This window comes from Psammomys obesus, unplaced genomic scaffold (assembly GCF_907164565.1).
Source record: "Psammomys obesus unplaced genomic scaffold, mPsaObe1.curated_primary_1811, whole genome shotgun sequence".
Taxonomy (NCBI): Eukaryota; Metazoa; Chordata; class Mammalia; order Rodentia; family Muridae; genus Psammomys; species Psammomys obesus.
This window is the reverse complement of record NW_026596256.1, coordinates 5286042-5313185: the sequence shown is the minus strand read 5'-3', so window position 1 is coordinate 5313185 and position 27144 is coordinate 5286042. Positions and strand designations below refer to the sequence as shown.

General features: G+C 43.2%; 1 protein-coding gene across 1 annotated transcript; it reads right to left on the bottom strand.

Moving 5' to 3' along the window:
* Positions 1-209: 209 nt before the first annotated feature.
* Positions 210-27144, bottom strand: Ccdc169 (coiled-coil domain containing 169). The gene is made up of 8 exons (XM_055596800.1): positions 27062-27144; positions 26093-26172; positions 20254-20364; positions 20133-20173; positions 13715-13813; positions 13494-13547; positions 9220-9296; positions 210-309 (listed from the first exon to the last, which is right to left on the bottom strand). Exons 1-8 carry the CDS (start codon positions 27142-27144, stop codon positions 210-212), a joined length of 645 nt encoding a protein of 214 aa, XP_055452775.1.

Here is a 27144-nt window from a genome sequence, read left to right as displayed (position 1 = left end):
CCTCTAAGATACTGTAGGACCCACAAGTACATCTAGAGTCACTGCAGACACATGACTTATGCAGGCAAAAGGAATCAACTTTTGAAAGAGCGAGAGGTGCCGCTCTTCCTCATCTATTTTCTCCTCTGAGAAATGTGTTGAACATAAGCTTCCTAAGCTGAAGATCCTGGATGAAGATGGGAAAAATAGAGGTCTGCCCATCTCTGAAATCACGGGTTGAGTTTCGGGAGATGGCTTGATCGTGAAACCTTTTTTACTGGTCCTTTCTTGACATTCATTGTCTTCTGATTAACAGAACTGCATCTCCCACTGAAATAAAATAAGCATTGATCATATTTTTTCTGTCACCGTTGTCTGCAACAAAAAAAGCCTATGTCACATGCAGAAATTGTGGATGACCCATCTCTCTGGAAAAAGGGTATCCTTGCCTGCACATGTTCTGTCTGCCCCACAGTCTCAGCAACTGTGTGTCACGATCTCATGGCAGCTATAGGGCAAGCACTGCAAATGCAAGTACTCAAAGGGTGAGACTCCAAAGCTGGCCCCTCGGGTACCCGACATAGAAGGCCCTGTCTATAGAGGGGCAAGGGAAAACAATGTGCTATTTACCAACATGGAGAGGCCAAGATATAGAAGAGTGACAGTAAAATAATACTAATACATGGATTTCTGTTCTCAGATTCCACAGAATCTTCTCTGACTGATTCAGCTGTGTGAAGGTGACTTCTTTGTGTTCTTCTGAGAGATAGCAGAGGCTGCTTCAGCTACTGTGCTTTTCAAATATATCTTAGAGAGTGGTCTCGGCAAAAACAACCAAGAAAAGGCCTGTCATTTTTCTTGTAAGAGGGGTAAAATTTTCTCTCCCCGATAAAAGCAAAGAGAAGTCGTAGCCCTCCTATATACAAAAGACAAAAGGACTGAGAACGAAATTAGGGAAACAACACCCTTCACAATAGCCACAAAGGATATAAAGTACCTTGGTGTGACTCTAACCAAGCAAGTCAAAGACTTGTATGAAAAAAGTTTCAAGTCTCTGAAGAAAGAATTAGAAGAAAATATCAGAAAATGGAAAGACCTCTCATGCTCAGGACTTGGCAGGATTAACATAGTAAGAATGGCCATCTTAACAAAAGCAATCTACAGATTCAATGCAATTCCCATCAAATTACCAACACAATTCTCTACAGAAAATTCCCAACTTCATATGGAATAACAAGAAACCCAGAATTGCTAAACAATCCTCTACAATAAATGATCTTCTGGAGGTATCTCCATACCTGATCTCAAGCTATACTACAGAGCAACAAATAGTAAAAACTGCATGGTACTGGTATAGAAACAGAATGGTGGATCAATGGAATCGAATAGAACCTGAAATAAACCTACACACTTATGGACACCTGATTTTTGTCAAAGATGCCAAAACCATACAATGGAAAAAAAGCATCTTCAACAAATGGTGCTGGTATAACTGGATGTCTACATGTAGAAAATACAAATAGATCCATACTTATCACCCTGCACAAAACTAAAGTCCAAGTGGATCAAAGACCTCAATATAGAACCAGACACACTAAACCTGTTAGAAGAAAAAGTGGGGAATACCCTTGAACTCATTGGCACAGGAGACAACTCCCTGAACAGAACACCAACAGCACAGGCTCTAAGATCAACAATCAATAAATGGGACCTCATGAAATTGAAAAGCTTCTGTAAAGCAAAGGACACTGTTGTCAGAACAAAACGACTGCCTACAGATTGGGAAAGGATCTTCACCAATCCTATATCTGACAGAGGGCTAATATCTAGAATATATAAAGAACTCAAGAAGTTAAAAAGCAATAAATCAAGTAATCCAATTAAAAAAACGGTGTACAGAGCTAAGCAGAGAATTCTCAATAGGGAAATATCAAATGGCAGAGGAATATTTAAAGAACTGTTCAACGTTCTTAGTCATCAGGGAAATGCAAATCAAAATGACCCTGAGATTTCACCTTATATCCATCAGAATGGCTAAGATCAAAAACTCAAGTGACAATACATGCTGGAGAAAGGGGAACCCTCTTCCACTTCTGGTGGGAATGTAAACTTGTACAACCACTTTGGAAATCAATCTGGCACTTTCTCAGACAATTAGGAATAGTGCTTCCTCAAGACCTCGCTATACTACTCCTAGGCATATATCCAAAAGATGCTCATGTATACAACAAGGACATTTGCTCAACCATGTTTGTAACAGCTTTATTTGTAATAAGCCAGAAGCTGGAAACAACCCAGATGCCCCTCAGCTAAGGAATGGATACAGAAATTATGGTACATTTACACAATGGAATACTACCCAGCAATTAAAAACAAGGAAATCATGAAATTTGCAGGCAAATGGTGGGAACTAGAAAAGATCATCCTGAGTGAGCTATCCCAGAAGCAGAAAAACACACAGGGTATATACTCACTTATAAGTGGATACTAGACATATAATATAGGATAAACATACTAAAATCTGTACACCTAAAGAAACAAGAAGGAGGACTCTGGGAAAGATGCTCAATCCTCATTCAGAAAGGCAAAGAAGATGGACATAAGAAGAGGGTGAAAACAGGGAACCGAGGGAACCGGACAGGAGCCTACTACAGACGGCCTCTGAAAGACCCTACCCTGCAGGGTATCAAAGCAAATGCTGAGACTTATAGTCAAACTTTGGGCAGAGTGCAGGGAATATTATGAAAGAAGTGGGAAATAGTTAAGACCTGCAGAGGACAGGAGTTCAACAAGGAGAGCTACAGAAGCAAAATATCTGGACACAGGGGTTCTTTTCTGAGATTGATACTCCAACTAAGGACCATAGAAATAACCTAGAACTCCTGCACAGATGTAGCCCATGGCATTTCAGTGTCCAAGTGGGTTCCATAGTAATGGGAACTAGGACTGTCTCTGACATGAACTGATTGGCCTTCTTTTTGATCACCTCCCCCTGAGGGGGGTGCAGCCTTAGCAGGCCACAGAGGAAGACAATGCAGCCACTCCTGATGAGACCTGATAGATTAGGATCAGAAGGAAGGGGAGGAAGACTTCCCCTGTCAGTGGACTGGGGGAGGGGAATGGTTGGAGAAGAGGGAAGGAAAGTGGGATTGGGAGGGGAGGTGGGAGGGAGCTACAGGTGGGCTATAAAGTGAATAAACTGTAATTAATAATAATAATAATAATACATAAAAATGTTCTAAAGCAAGTGCTTTAGAATTCTAGAAATCAAAATTTTGTAGCACTTCTCAAGAATTTATAAAACAAAGAAAGAAAGTTGAGGACTTGGTGAGAACACTGAGTTGTGAAGAATTTAGTTCTGCCTAGTCCTACTCCTGTCCCTTACCTCCAAAGAAAATCAACAGCCCATAGCTATGGTAAAACCAGGAGCCAACACAGACTACAGGAACTGCCACTGACTGAAAAGTCTTCTCCTTTGGCCTTCTCTGGACATGAACATTTCTCTTGGAGAATTTGCTGGGACAAACTGAAGCCATCACTTAATTTCATGGCTACTATTATTTAAGCTAAGCTAACCAGGAAAGTTAAAAAGCTGTGGGATGGGCATTAGTAGAACTCCAGCACAAATCTCAGGATCTGGAATGCCATGCTTATGTGTAACTTTATATACCTTGGCTCAGGTATGTCTTGACTTGAGAATGACCTAAGCTCTCTCCTTTGCCTATCATTGAAATGCAGCTAGCTGCGAGAGCTGAAGTAAAGGTGAGGCAGAGGTGTGGTTCTCCTGGCTGAGTAGGGACAGCCTGTTCAAGCGCATATGCTATGTCCCCCAGGAAGGAAGAGGTTTATTGATTTCAAGTACTTTAAGTTTTTCTGCTAATCCTAAGGTGATCGCTTAGTGGCCACTCATGGCAAAGAACACTACTGTCACAGGATGAATTAAGAGAAGTTGCCACATAACATCAGCCTTCAGCCCTGGGGAAAGAGAGTAACTGAGATACATACTAGCTATATGCTGCATTATATGAAATGCCCAGTTTTGACAAGACAGAAAAGACAACCAAAAAAATGCAGACACAATATAGCTCTCGTGAAACGGGGGCAGGGGGGGATTGTCAATAAGACCTCAGTTTGAAATGGGAAATGCTGAAATTGCCATTATTAAAATCAACACACATACATACATCCCAAAGACAAACAAACAAACCAAAAACAAAACAGGGATGGCCCTTCAAGAAACAGGAATAGCAATTCATTTTCTGAATCAAAACCCAGCAACACATGGGATCACAGGAAATTAAAAAGCTTCTGCACAGCAAGAAGATGAAAGAGGAGTGAAGAGAACACAGACTGGAGAAAGTCCTGGCCAGCTGTATTTCAGACAGGGCATTAATATCTAGACCATACAGAGGCGTGCAAATGTTCGCCAAATGTTCTCCAGAGCCCCACAACTGCCATAAATGAGCTGGTACACTCAACAAATGGTTCTCCAAAGAAGAAGAAGAAGAAGAAGAAGAAAAAGGAAAATGTGTCCAATATCCTTACTCTACTGGAGAAACACAAAACACAAATAAAATGACATTTGAGATTCCATCTCACCCAAGTCTCAATAGCTGTTGACAGGGAAACTAATGACAATAAAGGTTGATGGGGATGTGGTGAAAGATGAGCTGTAGTTACTGTTGGTACAGGTACAAGTGGTACAGCCACTGTGGAAAATGGTGTGATTGTTTCTCTAAACACCAGAGCTGCCGTTTGAATCTGCTGTGCTAACTTCTAACACATGAGCAAAAGGCTCTAACCTTGTGACAGAGATATATGCTAATGTTCACTGCTGCCCTATTCAGAACAGCAAGAGAACAGAATCAGCCTAGCTGTCCATCAACAGGTGGATAGTGACCATGTGGCACACGTACACGATGGAAATTTAATTTGCCACCAGGAGAGATGAAAATGGAAATACATTAAATGAGGCAGCCAGGACTAGAAGACAAGTGACGCGTGCTCCTTCCCATAGGATCTCAGCTTCTAATTTTTATGTGCATCTACCTGGGAGTGAGCGTGGATCCCAGGAAACTAGATGGAGGCCCTTAGGGGGGAAGAAACTTTAGGAGAGAGGTTCTTGCCTCAAAAATAAGTTCCCTAAACAATCTTTCCTTCAACAAGCCACAATTAATTTCCTTTGGAGCTTTCATTTTGGAGCACAAAGGACTGCCCTGTCTTCCTCAAGGGCCTTTGATCACTATATCAACAAAGCAAAGAGGAGGCTGCAGAGCAAAGAAAAGGAAACATCACAGTTGGTTCTTTGGTGTGTTGTTGTTGTGGTATCCATCACCATTTGAGTTCCTCGCTTGCAAAGTCTATCTTTCACAGTTAACACATTCCAGGGGCCATCGTCCACAGCTACCTATCAGCTTTGCAGAACTTAGGGGCAACTGGTAAACCCATTTCTAAAAAGCATTTTGCTTAACCGTCTTAGCCATTCTTTATAAATAGTATGTGCAAAGATCTTTAGCATAGATCGTTCAATGAGGTGGAGGGATCTTGTTCATTTTCAGTCACAATTTCTTGAAGTAGGAATATAATTGGTGGTATTCAACTGGGCAGAATCACTTTTTGTTGTTGTTGTTTCAAGACATGGTTTCTCTGTGTAGCCTTGGCTGTCCTGGACTTGCTTTGTAGATGAGGCTGGCCTCAAACTTACAAAGATCTGCCTGTCTCTGTCTCTCTGGGTGCTGGGATTACAGGAGGGCTCCAGAATCACTTTTTTGATGATTGCTTTAAACAGAATTTCTCTTAACTGGGTCTCTTCCAGTACTCTGATTTAAGTGTCAAACAATATCATAAGCCAGTGTTTGAACACTGGTCTCTGTGTTAACCGTGGCCCCTGGCAGTACTAGTGGGAGGTGGGCTATGGGATCTGTGAGAGGTCGGGGCTGGTGGAAAGTCTTGGGGTAGCTGGAAAGTGAAGCCAGCGGTGAGACCCCGCACTTTGCCCCCTGCCTTCTGTGTGGCAGTTTTCAGCCCAGCAAGGGCAACCAGTCACAGACAAGAACCTCTTAAACTAAGGCTGAATTAATCTTTAAAAAATAATGATTAATGAATTGCGTCAGCCTCTGTGTTACAGATGCAAGTTGATGAGCACATATGAGAATGTCTAGCAGGGCACACATTAAGGCCATAGCACTTGAGTTTTAAAATAGCATTCAAAACATAACAGGTACAAAAGTGTGAAAACCATAAGCTCACAGTTCTATGAAGTCATAAAGTTAACATTCCGGTAACTACCCTCCAGGCTTCTCGATAAAATACCGACAGCTTACTGGAAGGCCACAGGTGCTTCCTTTTTCTCAGCTCCATTTGTAAGGATCATCCTGTACTCCAACAACAGACTATTTCAGCTTAAACTTCATGTGAATAGAAGCACATTTACATATCCCTGTACAGAAGACTATGCAAATTATCCAAATGTGATATAAAGGGTACTTACTACTCTTACTTCTGTAGTATATATGCATAGACATAAGAAATACCCATTCCCTACTGACGAACAGTTTAGGGTTTCTTTTTCACCTTTGACTATCATGGATAAAGCTGCTATGACATCCACGGTCAGGTCTTATGGTGTAACCGCACCATTGTGTTTAGAAGCAGAATTGCTGACAATCAGAAAAGGCACATGGGCAGCTGTGGAAGTGAACACTAAGCACCATTCCCAAGCAGCCATCTAAATCCACACTCCATCCGCTCCTGCTGGTGTTGTGACTCTGACCCACAGTGGCCTCTCTGCTCTGCCGCTGAGGGATGCTCAGCACCACTTGGTCAATCTGCTGTGAGGGGCTTAGCACCAACATTGGCTATGACTCAAATTTAAACAATCAACAAAAGGAGGATACCACATTCCGTGTTCAGGCCAGTAACTCAGAGACAATGTTTTAAGGCAGTCTCGACTACATACATGTATGCAAATACCTAATCAGGAAGACAGAGATGTTTCTATTGGGTGAGGTCTGAGTGTTGCTTACAGTTCCGACACTGAAAGCCTAGTATAGCTGCCTGACCACTCATCACCTCAGGAATCCATTCAAAGACTGTTAAGCAGCCATCTATGATGGACAATCTCTCCTCATTCTGATTCATCAGAGACAGAAAGGATCAGGGTGGAATGGATGGTTCTAGAGTGAGAGATCCCAGACCATCGCATCTACCTCCTATACCAGCATCTCAGGCTCAGCTCATACCTACAGCCCAGAGGCCCCAGACAAGCAGATGAAGGCAGGCTGTACATATGTCCACATGTGTAAACACTGAGTGAGGATGTGTTCATGGATATGTCCACTAAAGGTGTGAGGACAAGGCCTCAGTTTAATGTTCAAAGTACCTCTTCACCATCAAAGAAAATTACGAAGGAGTAGTAGTGTATTTTAAGAAGAGATTTGGATTAGAGCAAAGGTTAAATGAAAGGTAGCTATGCAGGGTGAGGCACAGAGAAGAGCTGAGGTAACAGCTCTGGATTCCTGTCTTCGGGAAAGCCTGCCTACAGGGTACCTAGTGGCAAAGGTTCTTTGTCCTAGTAAAACTGTGCCCCATCACTCTGCGCCTACACCATCACAACACCTGCTTATCTTCTTGGAGTCTGGAATATTAGCAGGGGTTGGGTATGAGTGGGTATATGAGTATGTGTGGCCCCAGCCAACAGAACCATTGGGTGCTGTGCCTCAGTGAGCCTCTCCAGGACATAAAATCTTCATATGCTGTCAGCTGGCTGCTGTAATTCACTCTTGGAGGGACTAAGTGTGTCAGTGGAACTCTGCCTAGGCAGGACTTCACAACTTGGCACCTAGTTCTCACAGACTGTAATCCAGCAGCCTTTTCTCCCGTGGATTTCAGTTGCACCTTTTCTTTGTGACACATCCTAGCACAAGTACAAACATGTCCTGAGCCCTGGGACCTGTGAGTCTCTTACCACTGAGATGGTCTTCAGAATCTCAGACACAGTGGTTTGATGCTTTTTCCATTGAGGTCCTTTGTCAAATTTTAATATTTAAATGACTTTATAAGTCTATGATAAAAATGTATAAAGATAATTAATTGTAATTTCAATAAGTAATGACTATTAATGGAAAACATACTTCTTTTTATCTAGCTGAGAATTGAGCAAAATTGAGCTACATCATTAATCTTTACCAAAGAAACCTGTCATATTACACATTCCTCGAGTACCTCTTGTCTTGACCATAGTTGGACAGGACTGATTTATAACTAATTCACATATTGGTTTATTTTTTTCAGTGTTATATATGAATATGCTACCACACATGGGGCATAAGGTCACAGAGATAAGGATCAGATGATTCCATATTTTCTACAGGACCTGGAAACATTATATATATATATAATGTTTATATATATATTATATATATAATGTTTATATATATTTTATATATATATATAATATATATATAATATATATATAGCCTTGGAAATACCTAAAAGTTCCTTCATTCTTCATCATCAAGTAGCTTCCTTTGCTTGGGATCTGTTTAAACTGTACTATGTCCATAGCAACAAACATGATTCCCAACTGAAAAGGTCAAGACAGACCCTTATTGTGTCTGTTAGGTTATTAGTAGTGTAAAAGAGTTTTAACTCTTCCTGCTTTGGTTTAACATGTCACCTCCTTTGGAGACTAACTGCTCTGGAAGCTCAAATCCCATGAATATAGAGTGTGATGTCACTGGCTTTTCTGGAGTCTCCTGCCATGAGCTGTTTTATACATGGCTATAAAATTTAGAATCTCAGTTATCTCCATGCATGGCAGTTCAGTGTCCAAGTTGGTTCCATAGTAATGGGAAGAGGGACTGCCTCTGACATGAACTGATTGGCCTACTCTTTGATCACCTCCCCCTGAGGGGGGAGCAGCCTTACCAGGCCACAGAGGAAGACAATGCAGCTGCTCCTGATGGGATATGATAGACTAGTATCAGAAGGAAGGAGAGGGGGACCTCCCCTATCAGTGGACTTGGGGAGGGGCATGCGTGAAGGAGGAGGAGGGAAGGTGGGATTAGGAGCAGAGGAGAGGGGAGTTTATGGGGAGATACAAAGTGAATAAAGTGTAATTAATAAAAGTTTAAAAAAAATCTAGAATCTTAGCTTCCAAAATCTAATGGACACCTGTTGAGTGAATGCCATTTGTGAACAGCATAATTAACTAGCAAGGGGAGCTCTACCCAGACGTACATTTTCGTGGGATTCTCTTTCATTTTAGGCAATGGATCCATCTGTTGCTTTTTAGAAGCTTGACTTGAGCCAGAAACCTGAAATACAAAAACAAAAAAAACAAAACAAAACATGTTTTTCTTCTTACTTCCCAACTGAATTCTGGGTTAAAAGAGTCAATTTTCTGTCAGTTTCTTTCAGAAACATGTGTCTTAGCAGCATGTGTAGAAGCAGCTAAGAAGCAGGAAGGTCAGCGTTTTCTAATAGGAGAAACCTTTTGAGGTTTCTGTACAAACCCTCTCTTGACCCCACAGCCCACATGGCTTTCAAATTAAATACGGAGAAAACTATTAAAGCCAATCACCCATGTGGTGTGGACCTCTAGGAATGTTTGTAGTAGACAAAAACATACATAAAACATACAGCCAGCCAGCAAGGCAGAAGAGGCAAGATAGAATTTTCATTACATTTATTTTGTGGTTTGTCCAGGATATGCAAATTGATGTCCCAGGTAATTCAACAACATTGGAGGCTGATCAACTTCAAGATGGCCACTGAAGCCATAAATGAATGAGTTCATCAATCAAGACAACACTGCAGAGAAGAAACTCAGTGATATAAACCAATGACAATGGTATCTGAGAAACAGCGTCAACAGTAGGGAGCACACCCAATGCTGTCAGTGAAGATCTGTGTGTCACAACCACCAGCCTAACCCAGGTTCAGTGAGATGCTGTATGAGTAGATAAGGCAGAGAGTGGGACATATGCTGTCCTTCTCTGGATTCCATATGCGCCCACATATGTTGCAGGATATTTAATCCCATTGTGAACCCTGAGATTGTGAACTGTAAAAAAAACAACAACAACAACAAAAAAGAAAAACAAACAAACAAACAAAAAAAAAAACCAAACCAAACAATAACATGTCTTTTGTTTGGTATGGTTCAGCCCTAACATATACCTTTAATCCAAGAACTTTCTGTTTATTGTAAACAGCGTTAGGACCAATGAAATGATGATGAGCATAACAGATTTTATATGAAAGAGGTTTATTAGATGGAGATGAAGAGAGAGAGACAGAAGGAGAGATGGGGGAAGGGAGGGGATGCCCCGACAGAGAAAGGGGAGAGAGCAGGAGAGTGAGAGATTAAGAGGGCAAGAGAGCAAGAGGGTGACAAAGTGGTGGGTTGATCCTTTTATGGAGCAACTAAACCATGCCTGCCAGGTGTGGCTACCTCGAGGGTGACACATGATGACATCATAGGTTGCTAGGCAACCCAGAAGCAGGCTGCTTAAATACTAACAAACAGGTGATTCTTGTGTGGCTCAGTCCTAGCACACACCTTTAATCCAAGAGCTTTCTGTACATAGGTCAAGAGGCAAAGCAAAAAAACAGCTGACAGGGGTTAAGCAGTAAGGAGGGACTTTGAGAAAGGGATATTTAAGACAAAAGGAGTAGAAGGGCACTTTAGCTTGAGAGCTTTAGCTCTTCAGCTCCTTGCTTTTAGCTCTTTAGCTCCTTGGCCTTGAACTTTTGGTTTTCTCCTCCTAGGCTGTCAGCTGAGCTAGCAGACCTTTTCCTCCTAGGCTAGCAAGCTTTTAGCTTTGGGCTTTGGGCTTTTTCCTTCTGGGATATGAGCTGAGTAGGAAGATCAACTGGGTATTTTCTCTGTCTCTCTGAGCTAGTAGGTTTTCACCCCAGAATCTGGCTCCTGAATCTTCACTGGTAAAATAAAATTGTTGGGATTGATTTTTTATAATAACACAGATACTATTTGCATGTATACACCACATGAGCACAGATGCAACAAACACACAACACACATATGTCCAAAAAAAACCATTAAGAGAATTTAGAACTGTTGGACAGTCCAACAATATCTTATTTATAAACCAAAAGCATTTGTATTTAACACTCCGATGTCCTTGGCTAAAATTCAGTTATTTGGAGCAGACAGCAAAACTTTTTTTTTCTTTATTAATTGCATTTTATTCACATTGTATCCCCCCTGTGGTTCTCTCCCTCCTCAGACAGCAAAACTTAAACCTATCAGGTCTTATAACACTCTGAAAAGTCAGTCCTGCCTTACTCTTTAATAATTCCTTGTGCCTATAAGTTGTTACGAAGCAGGATCTCTACACACACAGTGCAGAAATGAGAAGACGTGTGGAGGGGGAGTCGGTTTCGATCAAAACACACCCATCTTGGTTGTTAAGTGACACATTAGATATGAACAGGATTGGAAGACACAGGGACTGTACCCTCCCTCACAGTAACAACTTTAAACGAAGAACTAAAATGGATTTTATTTATAGGCTAGAAAAGGAACTCTAGTCACATCTTGGACCTTGGAAGGAGCCTGACACCAAGCTGCCTGGAGCGCCATGAATGGAGAACCTGGCTGAAGGAGTCCCAAATCTTTATGAGATTACCTTACAGCAGGAGACTTTCTGATGAAGAACAAAGACACACCACTGCTTCCTCCTCCAAGCAAAGATCCAAACCGGCCTGTCAATCACCTGGACAGGACAAAGTACCTCAAGAAAAGCTGCTTGTTCTTAGAATATAGTATAATGGCAGCCTGGAGTGTAGGTCAGGCCAGGGGTCTCCTTGGCCATTGCTCACACTGCTTGAGAGTACGTTCAGCTTGCAATAAGCCATGCCTGTCTCCTACACTGCTCTATCTATCTGTCTATTCTCCCAGTAGAGATCACAGGAGGGGGAGACAAGAAAAGCAGAGACTGAGTCAGATGACAAACATTGGATGGAGGATGAGTCACCCTGAATGAGCACACAGAAGCATCTGCAGCAGACTGGACAACCGCGTGCACACACACACACACACACACACACACACACACACACACACGCACACACGCACACACGCACACATGCATGTGTCATGATTTCAAAAGGTAACACAGCAACTAAATGAAGAGTTGGGTTCAAATCCAGAGTCTGTCTGGCTTCATGGTCTGTGGTCTTTCCATCAAGTCAAGGCCTGACAGAGAACTGAAGTATTCACAAGAGACCTCGAGATGGAGCTGAAAAGGCTTGCATGAGAAAGAGTGTGTTCCAGGCAGCATGTGGATTTAGAAGACAGGCAGGAGGGAGTGTGTGCTGGAGGTGCAAGCCTGGCTCCCCAGCCACTGCCAAGAACCAGGAAATTGCCATTGATGGTTATAAAAGGACAACAGATTTCAGGGACTGACCCATTCTGTTCATTTCGTACTTACCTTGTTGACTCTAAGCCCCAAGCATTCCTTTACCACTAAACCCTTAATTTTCATTCTTAAATTCCTCCCCTTTCTGGGCTCCAATCCCCACATCTAGCTCCTCCTCTGAATTGTTCCATAAATCCTTCACAGTGCTCTATCCCTGTAAGGGATGGTCAAGCCACCCCTACCTGCCCCGCTGCACTCTCCTCCTGGATCCTTTGGCATCACCATTGACACTCTTCTGAACTACATCCCAAACTGTGTTCTCTTATAACCGTACAGGTGGCCCTTGCTCTATCTCATTCCTTCACATGTCTGCAATAACTGAGTGCCAATAATTTCTAAACATCTCTTTCCATTCTAGAACATGCCTCCTGAGATTTACACATCCACTAGATGTCTGGGTACTTCTGCTTGGATAATAGTCACTGAAAGCTGAACTCATGCCCTAATCTGAACACATACAGCAAAATAAAGTTAATGTAAATTAAATATGCACGACAGCATCAACTATGAAGGTGAACGATTTGGGCGATGGTATAAAACATTAAGGAAAACGTGGTCCTTTAAGCCATGAGGAAACCTAAGTCACAGCACTAGTGATGTAAAGCATGACCGCTGTAAGACCACCAATATCACAGATGAAACTGAAAAGCAGACGGAAGCTGTCAAGACAGGCACACAATGTATTGATCCCTACCCATGCACAGCAGTGCCTGGCTGCACAGCCAGACACACCACGAACAGCTAAGCAGTGACATGCCTGGAATTTTCTGACACCCAAGGACTATGATTCTCTGCATTACAGCAATTATGAATCAAAGTATGCAAATTTATGCCTTAACTGGGGCTGCTCTTTCATCTCTTTATAGAAGTTACATCTTTTCCTTTCCACTCTCCTGTATTAAAAACAAAACAAACAAACAAACAAACAAACAAACAAAAAATCCAAACCACTCTATTTCCTTCCATAATCCCAACATCTGTTTCTCTGCCAACCAAACTAGAACAGGAAAATAAGACGCCTCCTAGTTGGAGGAAACTTCTAGCAGCTGCAATAAAAGATGGGGTTACCTGAGACATTTCCACGATGTATGTGCGGCGCTCACTGTTGGTGCTGTGGTATGCCTATTAAAAGAGAGCTCATTACCAGGTCAGGCTTTACATCTGCTGCCTCTTATAGCAAACAAAACAGTTCTGTGAGAACTTCATGAGTGTGAAAACAGATTTATAGACACTACTAGAAAAATGAATGGCAGCTTCAAGAACATTGCTTCACATGGAGTTAAACCAACCTTTGATTCCTGCTCCAGTTTAAGTGTGTAGTTTTTCACTTGAGTTTCAAGACTCCTTTTCTCTTTTTCTAGTTGTTTAAGTAACGTGTTTAAAGATTCCTGAAAATATGAACAGACAGTTTTATGTACTTCAGGTTCTAAGCAGCAATTTAAAAAAAAAAAATCATTCCCCAGTGAATGAGTGCTAGAGCCAAGGGTGACTGTGATTCCATAGGCTGTAAGTAACAGCAATAATTCACAGAACAGCTTTATTTATTGACGTCTGTGCCCTGAATTACACTAAGTGCCTTCTTCATTTATCCAAATTAGACCTGTTGTCCCAAGGTTCCCAAATTGGACTAAGACTCAGAATTGTGGGCCTGCATGAAAGTTTCAAGTGAAAGTTAAGGTTTCTAAGATCTGAGGAATATATGTGTTTCCCATACATGAGTTCATTTGATTTGAATCAAAATCATGAGATAGCTTGTCTTTCTGTTTAATGTGCAAAAAATTACAGCCACAGGGGTTATGTAGTTATCCCAAAGGTGTGACACTGGCCAATGGGAGTGCTGGAATCAGAACCCAGGTACGACAGTGCCCAGGGACACACATGCTGGCGTCAGGCACACAACTGCTGCCACTCTAACAATGGGGCAAGACTACATACAGCCTTTGCCAACTATGTGTGCTTCATGTCTACTTTACACACTGGTGTAAACTACCAGGGATACCAAGCATCCACACAGAGAAAATCCGAAGGCACCTCTCCTCTAAAAGAGGAGGAGATGGAGCAGGTCATGGTGACTGGGAGTAATGACACTGTTCATTTTAAAGAATGAGAGAAACCTACTGTTAACATGCATCATTTAGATCTGCCAAGAGTTTGGCAGTAACACAGGGCTGCGAATGAGGCCAGGAGGAGCTGTTATCTCCGGTGGTACCTCCCCAGAAGCACTGTCACAGTTCTAGGGTGCCTGGCATCCCTATCCTGGCCCTATTCTTCACATAACAGATCCACCTGGCCTGGCCACTCACACACCTCTCACAGAGTGGATTTCCTCCTGTGTCCTACTGCATTTCCTTTCCTGATGTGGGGACAGAGGCTCCTGAGAACTCTCAAGAAGGCTGTCTCGGCATGCACTTATGTCTGTCCTCATCCTCATGCAGGCTGTAGTGCCACTTACTACCAAACCCTGTATTTCCAAAACTCCTGCCCCTTGGCTTCCCTCACAGCATCCTATCTGTCAGGGCACATCCTGAGGTCATGATCAGGCCTTATAAAGTGAACTGCCACCCTGGGATTATAATATTCACCCCATCAGGATAGATCTGCCTTCTACACAGTGTCCCAGACAGACATGCGCCATCTTCCTGTTTTCCTCAGCTCGCTTTCAGTGCCACTGGTTTCATACCTAGTGCTCTGAGAAATTGATGCCAAGATGGAATTAAAAGTACAAAAATCAGGGATGGCCTTGTGAGGATGAGGAGAAGCAGGAGACTGAGAGAAGGGGCTCATGGACTCACCACAATGCAGGACAAGAAGGTTGGCTGGAAGCAGATACATCCTAGTCATTCAGCCAAAAAAACCAAAACCAAACCAAAACAAAAAAACTAGCAAAACTAAGAATCCCTAGGTACAATCGGTCAACAACAGGATCCCACATAGGCCAGGAATAGCTCTTTCTGTCTTTTTCTCTCCACTGGCTGCCAGAGCTCACAGATGGAGAACAGGCCTTGGCAATGTGGGCTTGATCGAGTTCAAAGTCAGGTACCTAGGGACCAGGACCCCCATCAAACAATCTTCCTGCCCAGGGAGCCTGAGATATTTTCCCTGGACCCTCATGTTTCCTTTGACAGCCAAACAGCTCTGTAATGTTGAGCTGGCTGGGGGCGGGGATGAGAGCCTAGCTCTCAGAGAGCGCAGCTCCTTTCTCAGTACCATTTCTCACTCTTGCCTTCTATTTGTAAAGCTCCATGACGATCGCATTTTTATCCAGAAAACAGTGTCCTAGCTGAAGGAGAGCGGCCACCCACACGAGCTGACACCAAGTTCTGAGTGATGAGTGTTCACAGCCTCCCCCTACCTCTCCCATACCTGTGGCTGCCAAGTCCCCATGGACACGTCTGGAGCCTGCTTTCCATGCCACTGCTGTTCTTCTCTGTTCTCTGCTGGCCCTTCTTCAACTGTCTAATGTCAAAACTATCGTTCCTCTAGCTATGGTCTTCCAAAATGTCCTTCAGTCTCTTGCCTGCGGAGTTTCACCCTCCAGTCAGCTCAGCCAGTCACGTTAAGCACCCATTGTCATCTCTCTGCTATCAGATGTCACATTCCTTACCCAACACTTTCACTCAACTTTGCCAAACCAACATTATGATTTTACTTCCACAATTCGTATCTTAGAAAATTCATTTTCAAAAACCACTAAACATGGTTTTTCAATTTTACATTGGCTATTGGTTTTGGTTAGATGAGAGTATATTATAAATTTTTAATACAGAGAAATGAGAGTATGTATTTATAATGGAGGATACATAAAATGAATTCAAAAAATTATAAGCTAGACTCTTCTACTTTAAAAACAAAACAAAAAAAAATGTGTTAGCAGAGTCCAGGCTCCAGCACATGCTGCCTCTCTCTCCTGCTTGCTCCACAGCAAAGAATATTGGCTAAAATGGAACATTCTATTCAAACACATCTGAGAAGCATAGCAGGACTGCCATTTCAGTAGCACTGGACAATTTATACTCAAACTTTGAATCCTTAAATTAACGTGAGATTAACCATGTGTCCTATTTTCTGAATTTAGCAATCATTGGGAGGTTTTTGCTTTGTTTTGTTTTTTATTTATTTTTTCCTCTGTCTGTCTGTGCATTCATCTCACATATTCAACCAGAAGCTTCCTGTCAGTTGTAGTTTCTGTCATGTCCTGACCTTCTTCATCACCGTCCCCTGTCGATTCTCAAGTAGGTCTGTCCACACAGAACAAGACATCCATGTTCCCGGCCACTCTTAGCACTGTGCCCTAAGTGGCTCCAGCTGTGCAGGCCCCAATGTCTGGGCTGCATCTTACTCCCCTTCCTCTACCTGCTATGAGCTCTCTCTCTCTGTCTCTCTCTCTGTCTCTCTCTCTCTCTCTCTCTCTCTCTCTCCCTCACATGCACATATGAACACACACAGACAGCGCTTTAAAATTATACTGCAGCTCAGCATAAATGTTTGCTGTGGCAATCTCATGGGAATTATACCAGCATCAAAATTAGTTCTGTTAGAGAAAAACAAGAACCTGCTCTGGATTTCTCTAGAACACCATAGTCCCCCAATACCGCAGTGTAGAAAAATTACTGTACCCAGGAAAGAAAAAGAGAAACCTTTAAAAGTGCTAAATTATTCTAAAATAATTTTAGGGTTCCTTCTGGAGTTTGATCCTTTTGCTTTATTGATGACTAATTTACTAAACTGGCTATTTGGAAAGTGATTTTATCAGAGGAGAGGACCCTGTCCCCACATCCACAGGAGGCACACAATGGAATGCTCCCAAGCAGATGTTTATTGGTTTGGGTAACTCAATGGTCACAAGCCAGAAAACCATCCAGTGGAGACAAACTAAAGATGAAGATGCTCCAGCAAACTAAATTCTCACAAGTCGTGGAGATGTCATGCTTCTTCTATGAAAGAACTGTTTTCAAGAATAGTTGCTTCTTAGCAGTCTAACTTAACATTGTTCACCTACATTCTTGTTTTAATTTGCTTTTAAAAGGGCACACTGCAGGGCTGTGTTTGCATAGCTGAAGTAAAATATACTTAGGATTTAAATAAGGGGGTGGGGAGAGCCTGCTTCACCATCCCAGACAGAAAGGAAGCCCTATCTGCCACTTATTTTCCCTTAAAACTAATGTTAGTTGCTGCTCTGAAGAAGCTAACAACAGCACTAAAAGGCAGGGGAGATAGCTAAAAATTAAAACACCCCCCTCGAGATTTTAAGAGAGTGAACGAACAACAGGACTTAGTTAACTACAGCCCCAGACAACGCCAGCCCTGATAGATTCTTCACGCTGAGATTACAAATGCCCCCTTGTGGACAAACCTGCTTATTACGTACATGTATCACATTCCTTAGCTGTTTTTTTTTTTTTTTTTTTTCCTTTCTGGTTTGAACCTATGCACCTGTTTTCAAGTAAACTGTTTTGATCTTTGGGGAGAATGCAAGTTAGAGGGTGCATGGATTGATCACAGGTCTACCACAGCCAGGCAGACAGTAGGACCTCTACATCCTGCTTCTCAAAATCCAGGATTCTAGGATTCTTCATCAATCTTTTCATAATACAGTTGGCGTATCAACTCAATATACTTTATCAAAAATATTAATTCGGGCGTCAACAGGGCTGTAGAAACAAAGTTGGCATTCAAACTAACTGACATCAATTTGTGAGTATGTTGGTGGAGGTTACCCCTAAAGACTGATGATTCGCAGCAAAGGCGGAGACAAACTGGGGGTGGGGTGGGGCGGCTGAAGAGATGCTTGGTGATGAAAAGGTGTTCTCTTGGAGGACCCACGCTTGACTCCCCGCACCCCCATCAGGAGGCTCACAACTGCCTACAACTTTAGCTCCCGGGAATCCAATGCCCTCTTACCTCTTCAGGCACGACACACACGCTGAACATGAACTCACGCATACACAGCTGACACATAAAAATGAAATAACTAAATCCTCTTAAACGCCAGAAATTCTGAGATGTTGTAAATCCATAGTCTGACACACAAAACTAATTTTAATCGTTTACTACGCTGTCAGCCTAAATGGAAAATTGGGAGAATTATATACAAGTATTATTTTATGTGTACACAACACAAATGTTTCTAAGAAAACTAAGTGTGTCTTTGTTCCTTAGGTTTTGGGTGATCTGAGACTGGATCAAGAGCACTCAGGGCTCAGTGCTTGCCGCTCAGGCCTTGGAGACATACTCCCACGAACACCAGCCTTGTTCAGAAGCCTTCTTTTCTATGTTACTAAGAAGAAATACTCAAATAGTAAATGTCCCTTATATGAGCTACAAAGTCTTTCTGGGGGCAAGATCCAGGCGTGAAGAACCAGCTTACACTATATGGGTCCTATTCAGTTTCTGCTTGATAACTAAGGAAGACACTTACCACAGCCGGAGCGGCCATGCCTAAACGTGCCACAAGATGGCGATGTGCGTCACCACGGAGGAGAAAAACCTAGTTTTTCCACTATTAGGGACAGGAAGGAGGGGTATTTTCCTGACCTTCCAAGACATTTGAGTACTTCTAGATCAGAGGTAACAGAAATGGAGGCAATCAGACTCATTCTCCTCGCCACGTCATTTACAAAAACGCAGAGATTTCTCTGTACTGTTCACTAAGGAATGGCGGTTACTCAGGGGAAAACATCCGTAAATTCGCTGGTCCCTAGGACGCTGTCAATGTGCAGAGCGCTCGGGTGCGGCTGCTCAAAACATGCTTGTCAGTTCCGATCGGCGGTTAGCACTGTGTGGCGGAGCGGGAGAGGTTAAGTAAGGAGGAGGCCGGTGCCACGTGAGGCTGGGGGTCCCGGGCAAAGGTCAGTATCACCGGCTATCAAGGACTTTATCTCACACGGTGTCTGTGTCTGGAAACTGAGCTGAAGGAGTTACATTTGCATACGCGTATGCTTAATTAAAGACAAATGGCTTATAATATTGAATCCTACAAATTCAGCTGAATATTAATTTTCTTCCCCCAAAATACTTTTTTTTTCCTTTAAGCATATCACCACATTTGTCTGAGTTATTATTTTTTTTTTTCAAGTAAAAATTCAGCACAAGGTGTGAGGAAAGCCTGTCTCTCAGCAGCGAGGACTTGGTGGGAGTCATGTCTTGGGCTTTTTTTTTTTTTTTTTTTTTTTTTTACCTTTTCAAGGATAAACTCACATGAGTAGAAAAACACATGTAACGGATAAAATACGGGGACTGAATTTATCTGGACGAAAGGGAACATTAAGACAGAACGGATGTGAGGGCAACATTGAGAAGGGGTGGGGCGGCCCTATGAAGTTTTGTGTCATTGTAGGGCAACCCTGCGCGCTCTGCTGGTTTGTGTGTATTTGCGTATCTGTGTACGTGCTTGTGTACGGTTCTGTCTGTACATCTTCTGTTAAGGCGGAAACAGGATGGACACATTTTAGGTATGTAGAAGATGGCATTTGGTGTTCAACACGCTCCTTCAGATTGTCAGAAGCAGGTGCCTTCAAGTTCCCAACCAGCCTGGCTATGTTTTGCTCCCTTGCATTTGGTCCCTGCATTCGACCCTAGCCCAGCTTTTAAGGGGCAGATGAGCCTAAAGGCCTCGGTTCTTGTCTAGCTCCCCTGAATGTTACTCAGGTCTTGACACCTCAGTATGTCATTCTTTTGTTGATTGTGTTCACCCAGCCCTCTACTCACCACCGTCATTTTTTCATAGATACGAATGGAAGACAGTCTATCTGCAAAGAAGCAAGAGGAACAGTTGATATTTCCGTGGCTCCCACTCAGCCCCTCAGCACGTGCACCGCGGGTTCCGTACCTGAAGGGTTCCCGCGGATCTTTTCCATCTTCTCTTTCAGAGATACAATTTGTTTTTCCAGTTGGTCATTCAGCTCCAGCTGAGTCTCATACCGGGCTTTCCATTCGTTGGCTGAATAAAGATGGGGGAACAAGCTCACCTCACTGCCACTTATTTGTCCATTAAAATAATACAAATCAGGGCTCGGAGATGGTTCAGGCAATAAAGTGCTGGAAGTGCAACTGGAAGACCTGAGTTCAGAACTCAGAATACATATAAAAATGATGAGGACAGAGGTGGGTTTCTGCAGTGCCACAGCTCGGGGAGGGGCAGAGATAGGCAGACCCTGTCAGCTACAGGAGCACTAAATTTGGGTATTGTGTTTTATCCATCAAGCAGGTCTCCCCTCCCCCCCAGCCCACTGAGTCAATGACCTCTGGTAAGAGGTCTGTCTTAAGAAATCCTGCCTTTAAAAAAATTAATGAATAAATAAAGGTGGCGGCATACGATCAAGGAAGACACAGGTATCAGCCTTCATCACTCACATGAACCAACAACACATGAGTGCCTGCACCCACTCCTGCACCAAATGTCACACACACACACGTACAAGAAAGTATGACCCAACTCAATTTGACAAAGTGAATCAGAAAAGAGATGGTTTTAAAGTATTTCTCTCTAGGACAGAATTTCCTAGGCAGCCTGGATTAGACCCACATAGTCAGAGCTCAGGACAGCTTTTCTGTCTCCTCTTCTCCCATGCTCTCTGCTCCCATTTATTCTTCTCTTCTTGTTTCCTTGTACTGTGTTCTGCTGGGGAGTGGGATATCAGAAGTGTGGCTCTTTCCTTGAAACATCCATTCAACACCCTACAGATGGTACCATTATCCCATCCAATATCTGAAGTCAGTTTTACCACTTACGTGCTCGCTACACAGAAAACTTCAGTGTGAGCTGATGCAGTGCTCACATTTTAAAAGTTAGTCATTCTATGAACAAGAAAGTTCATAAAGCTCAGAAAGGTTGAAGAGCGTTGTCCAGATGTTGGAGCTGAGGCTGGTCATGATGGCACACATTAGTAACCCTGTACTCTGGAAGCTGAGAATCTGAGGCTAGTTTATTTTTTATTTACATGAGCATAATCCATCAGTTTAATATTATGCTACTATAGATACAAAAGACAACTCTTCCCCCCCCCAAAAGGGGATAAGAGGGTTCATTCTTAGCTAAATATGAGTGACCTCAGCCCAGGAACATGGGTTGAAGTTGTCCTAAATAACACATTCTGCCATAGGTGTGTTTACATATGATTTTATTAGTTACAGAACTAAGAAGGCATTAGTTAAGACATTTACCTAATATGTCCATAGGTAGGTAGGATATAGAAAAGTGGGGTGAATCCTATGGTAGCCTTCAGATGCTGGCTGGTAACATTCCTGTATTTCAAGGTTTTGGTTCATAGTCAAAGGACGTTACATTAGAGTTGGGGTTAAGAAATGAATGGTTATTAACATATGCCCAACATATCCAAATCACTGAGTGTAATACAACACACAGACTGAAGAGCAGAAATCACATGATTCTCTCAATGGACACAGGAAAGAGCATTGACAAAGCAAAACATCCCTTCACAAAAACACCAAAGAAACTACCAATAGAAAGAACATTTCTCAACACAATAAAGGCTGCAGCAAACATTGTGCTGAGCGCAGAAAGCCTGAAAGCATTTCCTCTACAACTAGGCACAGAGAACTCCCTCCCTCCTCACTCCATTTTTATTTAATAAAAGGCTCAAAGCCCTACCTAGAACACCAAAATGAGAGAAAGATGTGAAAGATGCGGAGAGGGAGGGAAGAAGTCAGGGTACCACTGCAGCTGATAGGTCCTAGATACAAGAAACAGTTGGCCAAAGTGGCAGGAAACAAGATCAACATACAAAAATTAATGTGATTTCTAATTAGTGGTAATCATCTTGCTGAAAAATAAATCAGTTAAAAGGAGAAAAAAAAGCATTCAGAGTGGCTTCAGAACTAAAACAGAAATCCTAGAGATGAATTAGGAGGTGAAGGGCTGCGCCTATGAAAGCGTTAAGATGGAAGCTAAAGGAGACACCAGAAGTCCTCCCCTGCTCATGGCTGGCAGAATTAATGTTGTAAAACTCTGTATTATGAAAATGATCTGCAGACCCAACACAATCCCCATCAAAATTCCAAGGAAAGTTATTATGTGAGGAGAGAAAATAATGAAAATTGTATATGGGAGCACAAAAGGGCCTGAACCACAGCAATTGTAAGTGGAAAGAGTTTGCTGGAGGTTTAAGACATGGCTTCACATTATACCATACAACCGTAAAAAGCCCGCATGGTATGGGTACAAAAATAGACATATAGCCCATGTAACCATGGACTAGAATAGTTGAGCAGTGGTTCTCAACCTTCCTAATGCTGTAACACATTAGTACAGTTCCTCCTCAGGCTGTGGTGACCCCCAACCATAAAATTATTTTGTTGCTACTTCATAACTGTAATTTTGCTACTGCTATGAATCATAATATCTGACATGCAGGATATCTGATATGTGACCCTCAAGAAGGGGTTGTTTGGCCCCCAACGGTTGAAACCCACAGATTGAGAGCTGCTGGATCACAGAATGAGAAAAACATGCACAGAGCTGGAGCCATCAACTTCTCAACCCCATGGGTGATGTATTTTTTTTTTTTTTACCAGTATAAAGGGAAATGCTGATCAAGAGGACTCTAAAAAAATTGTCCAGTTATGCACCTATAAATTTCCCCGCTGAATCACCTCAAGGCCAACTAACTTAGAGCCAGTGTTTCTTTCACAGGTGGCTCTGCCCTGTCTAGGGCAGAGCTCAGTGGCTTAGTCTGAGCAGAGCCATATGGGTATGTGTGAGTGTGTGTGTGCATGAGTGTGTGCAAGTGTGGTGTGTGTGTGTGTGTGTGTGTTTGAGTGTGTATGTTCAAGTGTGTATGCAAGTGTGTGTGTGTGAGTGTGTGTAAGAGAGAGAAAGAATTAGATGCCTAGCCCACATATATCTTGCTGATATGTGTGTGTCTGTGTGTCCCACAATTTACTGATCCTATGGCAAGCCCTGGAGAGGAAATTATCTATCAAACTGAACATTGTAATAATTCTCTCTTCCTAGTTTATAATTACACTCATTCATTTTTGGCAATTATTTTGGCTTGAGTACAACCCTCAAACAGATGCCATCTTAATAATGGCAGCCAGCATCTGTGTTGTCTTCCCTAGCCTCTACTGTCTCACCTTCAACTATCAAACCAGTCTGAAATAAATGGAAGCATTCTTTTCCTAGTTTTGAAATGAGACAAATTAAATTATATGAAAAAAATAGCATATCTGCTAAGGCTATTCTAAGATTGTTGGATCTCTTGATAACTTGGCCTAATAGCAAATGGGCTCTGGATTAAAACCAGACTATAAATGAAATTTCAACAGAGCTCCAAGGGGAGGCCCAGGGTAGAAAGGAGACTTGCACGTTAACAGTCCAGGGAGGCACTGACCCTATGTAACCTATGTAATCGGAGAATATTACCGAATACCTGGTACATATATTAAAGAAGAAAGGACCGAACCTTTCTGAAAAACTGAATTCCAAGTTGTTGTTGTTAAGAAATCTGGAGGATGACGAAAAACGTCAAGTGACCGTTATGTGGGAGGACAATTGAGAGATTCACATCCCGGAGGCCACGAGAACAGAGTGCTCCAATGGTTAGCTTCTGACCAATGCTGAGCACAGGCCAGGGATTATGATTCCTAGTTCCGACTTAGTGCACGGGCATCACTAGTGACCCTGAAGAGGAGTTCCAGGTGACTGGACACAAATGAATCTACTGACGCGTGAGCGCAACTGTGAATGCGGCAACTGGGAACTCACTGAGCAAACCCAGCTCATTTCCTACCCCCTCCCCCACAGGGGAAACCATGTCTAAGCCTCAGCAAGCCAAAGTTTCTGTCTCTGGATGAAAAACAAATCAAAACAAAGAAACATACAAAACTGAGGGGGCAAATGTCTTTCCTATTGTCTGGTAGCTGAGGCTGGAGATGAAATTCACATTCAGCCACTGAGACCACATTTTCTGCCCATGAGCGCCCTTGCCAAAGGGCTTCAAGGGGCATGTTTCGAAAGTGGTTGTGTTCACCCTCTCACCTGTAAGTTAATCCATTTACAAAACAGATTAGATGAAATGAGAGACAGATAAGAAAGAACAGAACACAGAAAACCACTGTTGTTTTTGTTTAAGGGTGCGTGTAGAGAAAAGTCAGCTGAAGAGAAGGGGTAGATCAAAAGAAGTTTGTGTGTTGCCTTTCAGATGAAGTGAAGTCAGCCTGTCAGCATGCGCTGGGGGTGGTCAGGGCAGCAAGGAGAAGACGGAGGAAGGGGTCTATCTCTGGAGTAACATCACTGACTCGTTTGAGTGGATGGGACTTACACCTGACTTAGGCCAGGCCACCCAGGAGCAGGCTGGGAGAGGGGGGAGCCAGATGCAGTGACGTGCAAAGCTTTGCTGGTAGAAGTCTTTGGGGGATTGCTCTTCATCTCTGGAAGAAGGGAAACGTGCCAGTTGAAAATGAGTATGGGGAGAGAGGTCGTAGGGTAGTGAAGACTGGAGTGTGGAAATCGCTCATGCTATGAGTACAGCTACAGTTCCTACTGAAGGCTGTGGCACCCTCCTGGTTACTCAGCATTCTCCCTTAATGGCTCTGTTTTTAGGACCCCTGTGGCAAACTGATATGCACCCTTATCTACACATGCATGTACATTTGTGTGAGTTTGTTTCACATGCACATAGCTATGTGAGGAAGCCACAAGAGGCTGTTTGACCCTTCAGAACTATCATTACAGGTGCTTGCTGTGAGCTGCCCCATGCAGGCGCTGGGATTTAAACTTCAGTCTTCTGGAAGAACGGGAGTATCCTTAGATGCCGAGCCATCTCCTTCAGGCCTGTGAATTCTACAACATGTCATCACACCGGTCACAGTGACATGTGCCCTTCCCTTTGGTCCTGGTTGAGCTCAAGGCTTCTCTAATGCTCTACAACTAAGCTTCAACACCAGTCTGCAATGGGATCATGACAACAGTGTGCCTGCTCTCCAGCCCTTGGATCCATTTCCACCAACAGAACACAGTGGCTCTAACCACACATCAACCTGGAAAGTGTCCTTTTAACTCAGCCAGCAATTAATTTTATTCCTGCCATTTAGGATGCTTGCTCAGGATTGTACTTGATGGATGGCCCAGCTGGGCTTCGACATCAGACTCCAGCTGTTTGCTTAAGTCGTCTCGACGATGACCAGCCCATCTGAACCTTCAGATGACTGAACCCCAGACAGCAGTGGACTGCAACCTCAGGGACCCCAGTCAATCCGGCCAACCACCGGATTACAGCTGGTTTTAAGCAGCTGTGTGAGAGGCTGGTTGGCCACACAGTACTGCATAACTGGAACTGTCAGGTGTGCTGACATCGTAGGTGTAATCATGACGGTGGCAGCAGTAACAATAGGTAGAGTTTTTGTTACAACCAACTCTGAGACCTCAGAAGTAACTGAAATTCCTCCATACCATTTTTTTTTTTTAATAAACAGGGAGAATAACAATTGCCTATCCTGAGAGTTTCTAAACCCAGTAAATATGGCAGGGGGCGGGAATATTTTACACCACTCCCCTTATGCTTTATATTCCTATGAAAGCCTTTACAGTAAACCGTTGAATCAGCAAAAGGCAGCGTTGAGAGCTGGGTACTGTTACCCAATATGTGTCACTGCACCCGCAAGAGCCACCAGGCACGTGGGCCCATGTGTAAGCATCTCCTGCATACTTGCATGGTCGCTGTTGAGGCTGGACTCCAGCTCTGCGATCTTGCGTCGTATTTCAAGCGTGGAGAGCTGCACGACATCCCTGTTGTCAGAAAGGCTTTCGTTAACAATAACCCGCTCATGCCTCAGGGCTAACTTATTATAGAAGAAGACTGTCTATCGGAGGCACGATTGTTGAGAAACAGCTGTTGGGAAAATACAGGTTGATTAGTCAGTTCTAGAAGGAGTTAAAATGCACCAAAGTCCAGAATTCCCTGGGGAACCAGTGTGTGTCTATGCTTAAAAATGATCCCAATGACACTGTTACATGCTTCTCCGAACCCAGCTAAATACCAGCATGAGGAATAGCCTGTATTTTGACTTCAAAAAATACTAACCCAAGAACCCATTTCTCCATCCCCCCATCTCAAAAATCACAGAAGGTCCCAGAGCCCATTTTTAAAAAAATGTCTAGGTTTTGAAAGTTCTTCGAAAGGAACCATCGAAATCAATCACTTATTTTCTTCATGATTACAGACAATTCTTCCACGCTTGATCTACAAAAGCAGAGCAACTCACCTGTATTCCCTCAGCCTCCATTAGGTAAATGGAGGCTGTACAAGTAGCTCAGCCGTTAAGAGCGCTGGCTGAGGAACAGGTTTGGGTCCCAGAACCCACAGGGAGGGTCACAAGTGCCTGTAACTCCAGTTCCGGGGGCGATCTGCTGCCCCCTTTTGGGCGCCACGGGCACTGCATATATCTGTCGCACACCACACACACAGATACACACAAACACACGGACACAGACACACATACCACAAAAAAAAAAAAAAACATAAAAAACCTCTTCATAAACACCGCCACTTTGGGAGGCTGCCCGGTGAGCCCTGCGTTAATTCCCATGCACAGGGGCCTCCTCGCGCCATCAGAGCGCCTGCCCTTCAGGTCACGTGAGGCCTAGCGGAGTAATGGAGTCCTCACGGTCCACTCACTTCAGGTGGATCTCCTCCAGCAGCTCCAGCTTCAGGCGGTCTGTGCTCAACTCCTCCAAACTCTCTTCTCTGTCCTCTCCCAT